Raw genomic sequence first — 14818 nt, 5'->3', positions numbered from 1 at the left:
AGAAATTAGAAAATATAGCAAATGAGACAACGCCTACGGTCTAAGCTGGACCACGGGTGCTTCTAAATAAATGCGTGTGAATTTATATACTACGTATGTAATTCTTCGATTGCGCGCCGAATTTGTTTAGACTTGAAACGCAACTAATAAACTACCGCAGTAATATCACGAGTTAAATTGACTATAACGATTATTGATGCTGTTTACGCATCTTATATCGATCTTAATAATGTTAAATAATCTATTAAAAACTGTAAATAATTAATTTTTCATTGCGAAAAATATTACCTCGGCCGGGAGTCGAATCCGGGTCTGTGGCATTCCGTTCTCGCACGGAATTATTATAGAAGCACCCGTGATCCAGGTCTAAGGACCGCTGTAGGGCATTGTCTCATTCGGTTTCAAATTTAAACAGTCCAATAAGAATTAATATTGAAAAAAGTAGTTTTATATATTTTTTAATATAAGCCGACATGAGCGGACCGTAAAAATTAATTGGCGGGTTGTGGGTAGTGCATCACTATATTAAAGTTTCGACAACATTAGTCTTTTCCTGTCTTATTTTATTTTTTCAATGATGGCAGAATTAAATGCGATATTATAATAATTGTGCACGAAGATTAAACGGATACCACTCAATCAAATATAGCTGCATTCAGTAAAAAAGTATCTCAGTGATTTTTTTTAAATATGACTGGTTTTTTCTTTTAATTCTTCGGATTTAACAATAAGGTGTAAAAACCGGTTTTATGATAAAGAATCACTGAGTTTACTAAGCTATCTTGTCTACTGAATGCAGTAAATGTATCGCACAAGATATATTGTAGTAGCCATTTTGTCGGAATACAAACCACTATTTTACTTCTTTTCCTTTTTTCTACTTATCAAGGAATAATCAGGTCCCACTTTTTTTCATAATAAATATACATATTAGTAAAAAGGTAATAACATAAGTAACAAACGAATAAATTCTAGAGAAATCACGAGTTACATGGAAGAACGCAGAGTTGATGCATTTTTCGAATGTATTAAATCAATACAAAAGTTCTTGCCGAATTTTTGCAATTTTTTTTATTACAATAAAAACACCGGTACGTTATATATTAATCAAAATATTTTTCATTGTTCTCCATGACTTTTTCCATTGATCGTCCTATTTTCGTATATCCTCGACATTTGAGAAATGCTAACACCAGATAAGTGTTGCATCGATATAAACGAATAATATATCTATTCTAAAATAATAATCAGAAGGGACTGGTGAGTAAGCTGGATGCGGAAGAACATCCTATTTTAACTCTAACAATGCTTCCTTGGTCTTCTTAGTAACATGTGGTCTGGCATTGTCATGCAACAGGACTCACTTTCCACATTTCTTGATTTTTTTCATTGCATTTAAACGGCGAACAATTGATGGATGATCAACTCCCAGTTATGTTGCAAGCTCATGAGTTGATTGGGCTAAATCTTCATTAAGCATTGCCTGCAATTCATCTTCTTCTACAGTTGCAGAACGTCCGGAGTGTTTTTTATCATTGATATTAAAATCACCGTCTTTAAATCGTTTAAACCAATTTGCATACGTTCTAACATTTTCACCATAAATAATTCTGTGTATCAGCAACACTTCTTTTGGTGAAAACGAAAAGCAATGGTGAATATGCTCATCGTAATATATTATGTAAAGCTACATTTTTTTCTATGGCTTGTCTACAACAGTTGTACACAACTATTAATGCAGAGACGTATGTATAGATATATTTATCCGCATCGGTAAGAACTTTTGTACTGACCTAATAGATTAATATCGCCGTGCTTATCGCAAAGGTCATTCTGTAAGGCACGTTTTACCCTTCTCATTAAATAATATGCGTCTTTTGTTAAAACGATATCTGGTATTTGCGAGTGTAGCACGATATGGATAATGAAGATCGTGAGATAAAGAGAGATCAGTAAGGAAGAACTGATATCATCAACTATTGTTTTAATCAATGGAATTTCTGAAGATTCCAGAGAGATTTAAAAATGCAAATTTTAAGGAGAAATAATTTGAAAAAAATATTTAATTACTAGAAAATGTATAAAAATATTTTACTATAATGTATATTAAATGAAAAACATTAATGTCTGATCGAATTTATTGTAAACTAAAAATGCTTTTATGAATTGAATTTTTAATTCTGAAATAGTTCACGATCAATAACATAATAATAATTTTTAAGAAATGTTCATATAAAAGATATAATAATTTATAATTTATATTATTAAACAAACTAAACACTAGTATATAATAGTTTTACCCATTATTTTGATAAAAAAAATTCATAATAAAAGTAAGTAAATATATGGCTTGTATGTATATGCAACTTAATATGTAAAGATAATGTCAACAACGAGGAAAATTATTAAATTAAAATAATTTAATAATTATGTTAACTAATTTTACTGATAATAGTGATAAAATTACTAAATATTTCGATTGTATAGAGTTTTGAAAACATGTATATAGCGATAAATTCAGATATTACAATGATCCCCTGCCTGTTTTCGCAGAATTGTAAAATTGTTAAAAATTTAAGAAAATATTTACAAAAATGTTCGACGGTGAAGAGAGCATACGGTTAAAATATAATTAAAAAAATACACAAAATAATTTTAATTATTTAAATGTAAATGAACTCTCCTCGATCAAACAAAACAATAAGAGCCATAAGAGTTGTTCCATTTTCGGATAAACTGTATGGTAATTTATCTACTGGATGAAGAAAAAATAAAAAAGTAAGAGCATAAGAGAGTAACAGAGTAAAACAGTGAGTCGATCGAAGTTTACCGAAAGGTGGAACAACATCCTAAATGTTTTATAATTAAAAATTGCTATTATACAATTGTCATAATTATACATGTATATAAGGTTCATACGATGAATGTTGATACGAACTTCTCGATAAATCCCACAAATTTTCAGAACGAGTCTCGTTTATATTGAGCGGAAAAGAATAATTGGAATACCAATCACGATGGAAGATATTTTCCAGCTGTTGTCTTATGTTGCCGTTATTTTGATGTCCAACGCTTTCAAATACGGTACCAATACCTAAGATAAATGTTTACTATAAAATGTATTTTTATAAGAAAGATATTTATATAAGATATATATGTCTTATATAATTCATTTATAAAAATAACAAGTTTTTTACTAGTCTAATTTATTTTATTTTATTTTCGTGAAAAACGATATTTGAATGACTTACCAGCTGTGTCAATGAAATAATCACCCGACCAATTACTCGTTCCGATATATGCTGCTACATCGGTGACCATGTATTTATTGTGGTTTACTCTTGCGTACGGTATTTTATTCAAGTGCGGATCAGTGGGTACGATAAACCTCCTCTGTTCAACGATTTAACGTTATCAGAAAAAACGTACACTCATAAGTATTTTTAAAAAGGATACTTACCACTTCGATTTTTACGTTGGGGTAACTATGTGTCAAGTCTTGCAGTGATTTAAGAAAATATGATTCGGACGGTCTCGAGTATTTCCACCAAGAGATCAAAAGACGCAATTCTACTTTTCGCTCGATCGCGGCCGCCCTTAAAGCATTATCTATTATAGGCCAGTACCTGCAAATATAGACATAAACCGGTTCTTACATTGTTAGCAGAAGAAAGAGAATGCTACATTATATACATATAAAGTATAGTAATTACTATCTTTATATTTATTTAATATTAATGTGTCTAGGGTTGAGAACGTTACTTTATAAAAACAATGTATAATCAAATTATTTGTTATTAATTTTCTCCACAGCAAAAAAAAACTAAGTTACGTATTATCTTAATCTATATATGAATTAGGAATTAAAAGCCTATAACGGTCGAAGCCGGATCTTTGTTGCTTAAATAATTCGAATATGAATTATATGTGTACTATACGTGTATGTACATACATATATATTATATTTGTAAAAGGACTTTTTCTTTAACCCAATATATTGCGAAAATTTATAGACTTTTATTGAACTAGGAATTTCTCAACAAAAACAAAAAATAGTCCCTATGGAATTAACACGATCTATTTCACTGTATTTTTTATACACTTACACTTATTTATTGTATATATTATACTTACTTTATTTGTGGAGTATATATCGTTAACGGGAAATAATCCATCACAGAGATATAAATAAATTTTTCTGCTTTAGCAATACAGTGCACAATCGCATCTAGATCGCTACTTCTACCTTTTGGTGAAAATGGCGGAGGTGAACTCTGTAACGTAACATTAATACATAATGTAAAAATACATTATATAACATTGCGCATAATGACATGCAGCCATATTGGTTTTTAACATTTGCACTAATTTCTGGTTATAGTTAAAGACATAAAGAATGACCATTATAGACGTGTAGATATGAAGATATTCATGGAAATGTTATACATGGAATTCTTATAGCATAAATAATAACGTATAATATATATTTTTTAATTTGAAAAAATAATTGTACGGCATGTTTATTAAGATGATACTAACCGCGATAAATAATTTGTACTTATTATCCATATATGTAAAATTCATAGGATTATCAATATTTATTTTTGTGCTAAAGGAATCTGGCCATGTGGAAGGCACTTTACCATCTTCACTTAACTTCCAATATACCTATAAAATAAAGAAAATTAACAGTACAGTTTTCAGTTCAAAGATAGAAAACGTAATTGCATAATATTATAACTTATTTCACTGCTTACATCGAATATTTTAGCGTAATCTTTCGCTAAACAGGAACAATTCAAGGCTATCAAACCGAGTTCTTTCACTTGTGAAAGAGATCTCCAATCCATATTTGCTGAACCAACGTATACATGAGTACGATCGATAAGCCATAATTTCGTGTGAAGTACACCGCTGCCCAATAATCCAGCAAAATTTAAGTTCCTCACCTAAATTTAAATAAAATTTATTACATTAAAATACATCATATTATGTGTCGCGTGATTAATAAAGCAGATTAATAAAGCGCTTAAAATTTTCTTAGCCTTCAAATGCAATCATGAGCAGAATCAGAATAAACGTAATTTATTAGAATGATAAGTAATTTAATAATTTTTAATGCTAATAAAGATGTTTTTCTTTATAAAAATATTAAATTTTTTATAATAATAATAGTTGAGACATTAACAAGAAAAAATATTGAACTGTTACTCTGATTCTGCAAGTAATTATTGCTCACGATTACATTTCAAGACCGAAAATTTCGGCACGCGATTTGTAGAATGTAAAAAAATTTTTTAAATTAAAAAAATTATATTTCTCTTGTTTTTAATTACAATACAATAGATTAGTCTCATGAGTTTACATTTATATATCATAAGTACAAACAAATTTATTTCAAAATTCATATGACAATTTAGTGATAAATTGTGTTTTTATACATACATTATATAATGTTCATTATAATATTATTATATGATATTATATAATATTCTAATATTACCTGTGCGTTAGCTTTTTTGGCCAAAATTTGCGTATCGACATTTGGAGATAAGCGGGAAGGAAGATTCTGTGCAATTTTTAGCATGATTTGTCTATCTCTTCCGGCTTCTAACAATGACTCGAACACTTGTTCTCCCTAACGAAACATTTTGTTAAATGGATGATGTCAATGTATTGAATATATCCTATGATATTGCTATAATACTTAATGCACTGTTTACCATCTTAGCACTGTCATCGGGAAATACATCTTTCCTTGTCATTGTCCAATAAAGCGATGCAATTTCAATCGTGTCCTGCGCCATTTCGATGAGATCCATCCAAGAATTGTAGGTTGACACGTGCTGCACTGTGTTATTGCTATAATTCAAACCTACAGGTATACTTTCCACCAGGGATAAATTGCAATGATCCATGCACGTTGATTCCAAATCTAACACGGTGGCATTTAACGAGTGTTTGTCCGCCGCATGGTCCAACAGTGGCAACAGTACGACCAGAACGATTAAAATCAATATGATCGTTATTGGAATGCAACTGGGTCTGCACCAACCCTGCGCGCCCCACCTTCGATGGAAAATATGAGCGTTTATTATGATTTAATCACAATAGAAACACATTTTTTGTACAGTCAAAAATTTTTTAATCTTAAGTAGCTTCTTTAATATATATTTGACTTTGGTTTATAAGAATAGATAGTAAACTTTCTCTAGGTAGAATAATAATTTATTCATCAATCAAGGATATTGCTATTTGAAGAGTGGAAAGTTTTTATTATGTTCACGTACTATTTTCACATAATTAATGAAACAATAAAAAAATGTTTATATTATTTAAAAAAAAATTTTTTATCATCTATTTTTCTCCTATATAATGTCTAATTTTTTAAATTAAAGTATTTGTACTTTGCATTCGTGAGAGGATCGTCCACGTCAGTCCGCAACATAAATCCGGTCTGGTCCCATAACTCTAGGTCGTCGTCACCTCCCGGAGAATTCACGTCCAGCCGTGCGTTTTCGGATACAGTCTACAGCAGAATATATCACGTGTGTATTTTTATATTGTCATGTATGTTGTACATATTAGTGATTAGCACTATTGTTGATAAATTCTAATCATTAAGTTGAATACATTTTCGTTTAGAGACCTTTACATGACAATGACATAAATTAGAGCGTAACGATGTAAGGACTTACCGATAATTTGTGCTTAAGTCGTGGTGCTCTGTTCTTACGATGCGGCAACAACACTACCACATCCTGATCTTTGTTTCGAGGCTCTGCGTATTTCGGATACGCTTTGGCAGCAGTCGCTCCTTTCGTCGACGAGGACGATGTTGTTGGAACGGTGGTGCTGCCGGTCGTGGAATATTTCGAATATGCGATGTTATTCACATTATTGCTACCTCCATAAGAAACGTTGTGCGTATTGTTCACCTTGACGGAAGAAAAATAATTTATTTTTATCCCTTATAGCGTAGGCTGTTTTCAATCAATTGTTCGGACAGCAAAGAAAGAATGGAAAGCGATATAGTATAAACGAGCGAGTTTTTTAATTCATCAATTGATTAATCGTATTATGTGCAAACACAGTTTTGACGAAACAAAATTAAATTTACGCACAATGCGATTGATCAATCGTCGAATTAAAAAACTTGCTCTACATATAATATACATATATATAATATAAATGCTAAATAGCGCGCGCTTGTTTTGTACTTTTGTAATGTAAAAAAAAGTATATAAAATTTTATCAATATATGTAAACATCACTTTTAATAGTGAATCACAAAATTATCCACTGTAATTATTGTAATTTTACGTGAAATTTGTTTACTGTGTATCTGCTTTTATAAAGCAAAATCGTATTCTTCAGTTAATTTCAAACGCAATTTACATCAATTTCAATTTAAATTTAAGATTTAGCAAAAACTTTAACACAAATCTTTAAAAGTCAAATGTTAAGAAATCAAGAGGGCAGTTGAATTTTTTTGCTGCAGATAGTTTGATTTCGAATTCATAATGTTGCAAGTACAAAAATAGTTGCAAGTGCAAGATACATTCTGATAACTTCTGTTGCGTCATGCGAGTGTAATTAAGTTCTTAGTCTATCTATTAAAAAAACGTGAAAAGAAGAATTCCTCTTGAAGAACAAAGTACATATGTAAAAGGAGGAATTCCTCATAAAAAACAAAGTATGCGTAAATAATGACATGTCGACAGAATCGATTAAGATTATAATACAAACTGCATCTGCTTATTGATTCGAACGTTACTATTACATACGTTTCGTGATTCATGAACAATATGAATCATACATGAAAAGATCATGCGTGTCATGCGGTTTTGCCAGTTTTGCTGGAATGTAAATGAATGTAAAGCTGTAAATTATAGTTCACTCTTTTTTGCATATTTTACACAATACTGAATGATTTAGTGTCAAGAATAAAATAACGAAGCATAGTAAATGAAGCAAAAAGGACCCTTTTTGCTTCGATGTTGAATAACTCAATGAAAAAAAATCGTACAGAGAGATCAATAAAAAAGCAAATTAAGGATAATTAGATTCACTCTTTTAAAAACCGTAAACCGCATTTATGCGAATTTTTAATTCGCGCCATAAAATTTCGCAAATATCGTAAACAATTTTGAAATTTGACGCATCTTAATTTATGTTTGTGTAACTCCGTAAAAATATCAGTAAGATCATTTTCTAAAGTACCGATCTGAAAAGTAGAGATTTTAAGCTGTAAAATACTTTTCTAAACATCTCAATACGATGATTTTTCGTTAAGTTACCGCTGTTCAAAAATATTAAAAATATTTGCTACTAACGTGATTATATACAAAAGAATTAAAAAGAAAAAGTTAAATGACTTTTAAAAGAATTGTGCTCAAATATAACAGAACAGTTAATCTATGAAATTTGTATATATATCAGTTATATATTATTTTGTGAGGTGTGACATATACATTATACAATACATCCTTAAATTATCTTTCCGTGTCGGACGGTGAATATCTTATAAAATACTTGACAATTCACAAACATCTCGACGCAGAGATGGACTCACTTGCACGAGAATGTGACAGGCCTGCGATGCGATTTGAAAGAGGCCGTCTTGCAAGTTATGACCGGTGTGTTCGGAACCCCCGCCGCCCCCGCTGCCGCCCATTTTCCGTCCAAAGAACGACATTTCGATTGCGCCCGACGCACATCCGCAATTCTTCTAATGCGTCAAGGTCGTGGCGAACGACTCGTCGTCGATCGAACTCGCGTGCACGAGGAGACCGGCATCGCTTCCGTTGCCCGACTTTTGCACCATGTTCGACATCCACATCAATATCTGTCGGCAGACAAGACAAGAAAAATGTCATCCGTACCTACGGTCGTGCTGGTGCACGTGTATGCGTTGGCGCGACATTGATTCCGGCCGCGCGTTTAAAATTTAACTCGTGCGGGGGTTGAGATCAGACTTAAAGTTCCATATAATACTCCTATACTGACAATGAAACATGACGTATAGCGACGTACTATTTTTATAGTTTGTTACCTTGTAATAAAGTTGCAACCGATTTAGAACGTCGGAGAACACGAAAGTTTTTCTATACAAATGTTTAGATTAAGTAGCATATAACTGATTATTGTTGGTCTTTTTTATCGAAAAACATTATTTAGTAATAATTATATATTTTCAAATATATTAAAAAAATAATAGAAAAACATTGCAACATAGTATTAACGTCTATAATAAGTAAAATGTAAAACGTATTTTCCCTAATCTTTAAAATCTTGTATTTTTTATTATAAAAATAAAATTCTTGATCATATTTTTAAAGTTTGATCGAACGAGGTAAAAAGGTGAAAGCAAAATAAAAATAAAACGATTTTGTTTTAAAAAGGATCTTTAGAGCTCGCACAGAAGATGTCCTTTGTTAGACTACCGGATTACTGAATCTCAACGTGAATGATACTCCTGCGTTTTTTTTCCGCTGATAATTTTTATTTCTGTCAAGCTGAGAACAGTCCGGGCATTACTAATCTTGACAAATTAAACGCTCTCGATTGTAACACATTGTATTTGATTTAGTTAATCACAACCTCAGTTCTCTCTCGTATGATAATAGTCGGACATAAAAAATGGTTAGTAGAAGAAACGGAGAGAAGCTTACGTCGCGACCTTATACGATACATCACAAACTGGCGTAATCGATAATAAAACGATTAGTGCCTCTTTGACTCACTCGCGATATTCCGATGATGACTGGCTTATGGATGTTTAATTCGCGATCGCGTATTTACATCACAAAATTTGCGGACGCATTATTTTTCTATTCTTTTTCCCTATCAAGATCGATTCGACCTCCGTCGCCGAGACGACGACGGTGATCCACACATCAAGGGCGTAAAGGAACAAACTTCTTTCTCAGGTGAGGAAGACACGATCGAAAGGTCTCGTATGCCGCGCGGCGCCGCGCGCCGCGCGCCGGCGAGCACCTGCGCGAAAAACGTCTCTCCTCGTGGCCTCGATAATCTACTCCCGAATGTTGAAAAGACGCGATTAACCTATTTCTTATTTGGAAACTCTAAGCGCCGAGAGAAATATTTTGCGTAGTAGCTTTTACATTTTTAATGCAAACTTTATAAATATACGCGCGATGGAATTTAGAAAGTCAAGTCTTTTAATTCTTTGAAGAATGCCCGTACATATATCATAGTATAGCGATTAACTCTTCAATATTGATATTATAATATTATATAAAATTATGTACAAATTATTTATTAATAAATAATAAATAATATAATACAAATTATTTATGAAAAATGGATAAATTGTATATAATGTATAATTCACAAATTAAAAAATTTAATTGGATGATTCAGCAAAACTATAGATGCTGCTTGAGTTCAATATCTAGAATAAAAAAGATTTGATTGTTTAACAAAGAAATTACGTCTATAAGCAATTATGTTAATTCACTGAATTTTCTGATACAATTAAAATTGCTGATATAATAAATTTTCTACATTATAGTAATATACGTTATCTTAGCTAATACATTTTATTTAAAAAAATTTGATTTACTGTATATTGAATTGATTGTTACAGAAAGTTATCTTTTGCCGCATTGACATTATGCTATTATATCAAATACGATTATATTGCTAACTTTATTTAACTGTACAACTTTACTGTATTATTTTGCTAATAATATAGCTTTAACATAGAAAAAACTGACTGTCCGCGTATCATATTGTAGACTTGCTATTTGAATCAATAAAATGTTGTTCTAACAAATCTTTTTTTTGTGTAAAACATAATAATATATGTGATAAAGCAGTAAATAGATGCTTGTGCCAGTATCAATTGGTGATAATTTGATAATATAGTATAATAAGCATAAAGTGGAAAACAAAGATTTTTAATAACCCTGTAAATACCTTTGATTATCACGTTATTATGTGCACAATAATATAAAATTGTAAGCAATATGTACTCTGCAGACCGCCGCGTTATATCAGCGACGTTCATCGGCATTTCAAATCATAGAAAAATATCGCCTATGACGTCGCGACAAACAGACGTGATCCTATACGTTGCGGACGATCGAAAGCTGCGGCATCTCAATTCAATATTGCCGTCCAGCGATAATCCCAGTTTGGGACACTTCCCGACAAGTGAAGTGCCGATGCACGTGCCGTTAAATTAGCGCAATACGGCGGAAATCGCTGCGCGGGCTCGCGCGTATATTATAGCGAGCGACGCTTATGTATTACCGAGCGCATCGGCCAAGCGAGAAACCCAAACGTGGCGCGAGAACGTGGAGCGTCAGGACCGCGATGAATATGCAGACGAAACTATATTACACGAGGTGAGACACGTGCGGTATAGGAATCGGCCAAGCGGCAAGAAAATAACAGAGAGATCGGTCTTCCGCGCGCGCGCGCGCGCGGCTCGCGAAACACTTTCAGTGCCGACTGCTCGTTCGATCTGTCATCGCGAAGGAACCGTCCGCGGTGTGCATGCGCGTGGAGCACACTTCGGCGGTTCCGTCGGATCGGCGCGAATATATTCAACGAAGGAAAGCGAAACGCTTCGTCGATACACGCGATACTCTATCTCTCCACCCCCTGCCGCCCGGCTATCGATCACCATCGGAGGCACCGTTTCCCGCCCTCATCAGTTGCACCCTCGCACGTGGTGTCCTCGTGCCCGAGATCCTTCTCGATAACTAATCTTTCTTCCGATGGGCCGCGTAAGAATTGGAGCACGTTATCGGCCAACGCCACCGTTATCTACAGCACTGCTATTCTTCTACTTCCTCGATTTATGACGAATCTTTACTTCTCCATCGAATTAACCTACAGTGAGCTCTGTAATATACTGCAGTGAACCTTCTCTATACTGAACTGAATAGAAAACTGCGGCCCGACGGAGAGAGAGAGAAAAAGAAGGTAAAAAGTATGGGTCTTTTTGACTCTTCTATTTATCGTAGTTAAACAGTAATAGCCAATCAGTAAATCTCTGACGAAGAAAACATGCAGTACCAACTTTGCATTAGAGTGTCCTTGTTTGAGAATCGAGACACTCCTTGATGGCTCGCTCCAGTATGTTATATATATATGTTATAGAGTTTACTGGAAGTAACGGAGTATAAAGGTGAAATGTATAAAAAGGCACAACTGTTATTAGGTACAAAATATCACCCGATGTTAGAGGCTACGGTTCACTTGATGCTACAAATGCTTTGAAGCATTCTTTGATCGGTCATCAGTAAAATTTTTTCTTTTTATTGGTGAATCAAATGCTTTGAAGTTTAAAGTATTTGTAGTACTAATAAGGAGATCGTATCCAAAGAACGTCGAATATACATATATTTATTCTGTGTTATATATATATCGATCGCTATTTATTTATTGAGAGACCGCCTGGTTTAGAGCGTTAAAGCCAACGATTTTCACGATTTTTTTTTTAAGAAAAAAAGCGGTTAATGCTATCAATTTCAATGTTTATATGTTTGTACAATATATATATTTTATACATTTAAAAAAATATCATGAATTTTGATATATCATGAATGTAAATAAAAATTATCAATTTTGATATAAAAACAATATGAAGTAATTAGGAATCTATAAGAATAATTGATGTCCACATATTATATTCTTGTAAAATTGCTGACGTTGTAGAGTCAAAACAATTTGTCGGAAACAAAAATGAAAAATCCAAGTTGTTCTTAAACGATAAGAAATTATGAATTGGTAAATTTATGTCATTATAAAGAAAGTTTATTTTTAATTGAAATCATTGTGTTTCCTCAAATTAAATTATTATAAAAGATATATTATTTATTAAAAATGTATGGTTTAGGGTATAAAGAAAATAGTTATCATTTATACATCAAACGTCCATGTCATTGCATTGTCGTTCTATTTTATCACACAATTAAATAATTATATATTTTGAGAAAAATAAGATTTTTAGAATGTTTTGTTTTTTTCTGTACAATAAGTTTTCACTTTTTTCATTTCACTCCAAACCAGGTAGCCCCTTCAAGGAACCGCGACCGAGTTCAAATTTTTCTTTTTTTATGTTTTTTACACATAAAATAAAAGATTATTCACTTTCCATACTTACTCGAAATGGATAAAAAAATCACTTTATTGACCTCCTGATTTAGAATCTACAGTGAGAGAAAAAGAAGCCCAATATGAACGCAATAAGTTAATCATGGCATACATGTCTTTTATGTGTAAAAATTTTATTTCCGCTTCGTATATATATAATTCGAGTAATTTGATCCCGTACTGCGAAAGTAAAACGTCGCGTCGGAGCATTGTTACATGTGTCCTCGATTTCATGAATCGAGTCTGTCCCGGAAATTCCGCTTTTTTCTTCTCTCTCCGCTTCCAATATCCTCTAACTTTTTACTCCAGTTTCGACGAGGATTTTTTGAAAAAATTGCCGTAGCTGATATAGACGAACTTTATTGTGCACCGTCAGGCTGAGTCGAACACAATAGGATATCGCTCTGTACACAGGATGAGCTATGACGTAGTCTGTCAATTTTTCGCCCTATTTTTTATAATTTCTTTTTTCCCTTCTCGTTCCTCATTTGCATAATACGTCTGGATCGTTTCATTTCAAATAATGAATGTGAACGCAAGCACAACTAAAAAGACCGGATCTCATGCAGACTGAGACGAAAAGTTTGCAAAAATGCAAAGCGCACAGGGAAAAATGTATTTTATATAATAATATGAGTAGAAGCAATAACACGTGCTCGACTTTCTCTTTCTCTTTGAGATTTTTCAGGATCTTTTACCTAAGCGAGGAATTTTACTTTTCCTTTGTTCGGTTTCGATAAAGGCACGCTAAAAATAATAAGCAAAAATAAGGCTGGGTCCACAATCTCGCTTTAAGATATCCTAAACCGTAAAGCCGTAAGAATTTGACCAATCACAGTCGATTATTTTTCTCGCATTCAACTAAGATTGATCAATTTCTTACGGCTTTACGGCTTAGGGCCTCTTAGAGCGAGGTTGTGGAATGTGGACCCAGCTTAAGCACGTCGATTGCGTTTTCTGTCTCTCGTTAAAATGTCTCTTTCACATAGGTATAATAAAATCGATCATCTAAACCGTCTCTTACTTCTAATTTGCGATACTATCTCTTTATAAATCTGTTTAAATTTTTCGCGCGTCATAAAAATGGAAGCCCGCACGCTACGTGCTTTCCGGATTACATTCTCTGTCTCATCTAATACATTCACGGTGAGATCGCGCTTTAAGTCTGACCTTTTTACTTAGTCAATCTCTAAAAATAACCGTTTTTCGAGATCGCATTTAAGACAATCGTAAAATTGGACCATGAATATCTTTTGAATTTTCTACTGGTTTTCATTGATAATGATCTTCCCTCGGTTTCACACTATGAAAATTGGAGCACGTGTTCCGTTGGCATCAGTTTAACTAAACTAGTGTACACTTGAAACGAAACAGATATATATTCGAAATTTGGTAAAAGTGAGATAGAAAGCGAGTAGAGCAGTGTAGCAGCAAAGGCCGTATTATGTTATTCTGTTTGCAACACGTTTTATTACAGATTCCTCGTCGAACGAAGATGCGTTCTCTAGCTATTATACGCCGCGGTATTCACGCCGAATTTTGGTTCGCGTCAGCGCGTGGCGTCGCGTCGTTCCACGGGTCGAAAGCGTTGCTCGCAGTGGAGAGTGGAGCAGGTGGAGCCTCGTGTAAGGCGCACACACGGTGCCTACTTACCGTCCACGTTGGAGGCGCGTTAAACGCGCCTCGT

At 33.2% G+C, this 14818-nt stretch overlaps 1 protein-coding gene across 1 annotated transcript; it reads right to left on the bottom strand.

Moving 5' to 3' along the window:
* Positions 1–2894: 2894 nt before the first annotated feature.
* LOC108781314 (phospholipase D3) lies at positions 2895–8706 on the bottom strand. The gene is made up of 11 exons (XM_018549249.1): positions 8576–8706; positions 6699–6938; positions 6408–6529; positions 5724–6069; positions 5504–5638; positions 4758–4949; positions 4540–4668; positions 4135–4274; positions 3461–3626; positions 3252–3393; positions 2895–3094 (listed from the first exon to the last, which is right to left on the bottom strand). Exons 1-11 carry the CDS (start codon positions 8696–8698, stop codon positions 2895–2897), a joined length of 1935 nt encoding a protein of 644 aa, XP_018404751.1. The 5' UTR covers positions 8699–8706.
* Between the last annotated feature and the right edge of the window lie 6112 nt (positions 8707–14818).

Source organism: Cyphomyrmex costatus, unplaced genomic scaffold, assembly GCF_001594065.2.
Source record: "Cyphomyrmex costatus isolate MS0001 unplaced genomic scaffold, Ccosl1.0 scaffold8, whole genome shotgun sequence".
Lineage (NCBI taxonomy): Eukaryota > Metazoa > Arthropoda > Insecta > Hymenoptera > Formicidae > Cyphomyrmex > Cyphomyrmex costatus.
Note: the sequence above shows the minus strand (reverse complement) of the source record. Positions and strands in the feature narration are given on the sequence as shown.

Excerpts from the sequence above, each read along its gene's own strand:
- LOC108781314 (XM_018549249.1), bottom strand. The coding sequence starts at position 8,698 with ATGTCGTTCTTTGGACGGAAAATGGGCGGCAGCGGGGGCGGCGGGGGT. Across the intron at positions 3,627-4,134 it reads ATATATACTCCACAAATAAA|GTACTGGCCTATAATAGATA; the intron begins GTAAGTATAATA and ends CTATATTTGCAG. Across the intron at positions 3,095-3,251 it reads TTATTTCATTGACACAGCTG|GTATTGGTACCGTATTTGAA; the intron begins GTAAGTCATTCA and ends CATTTATCTTAG.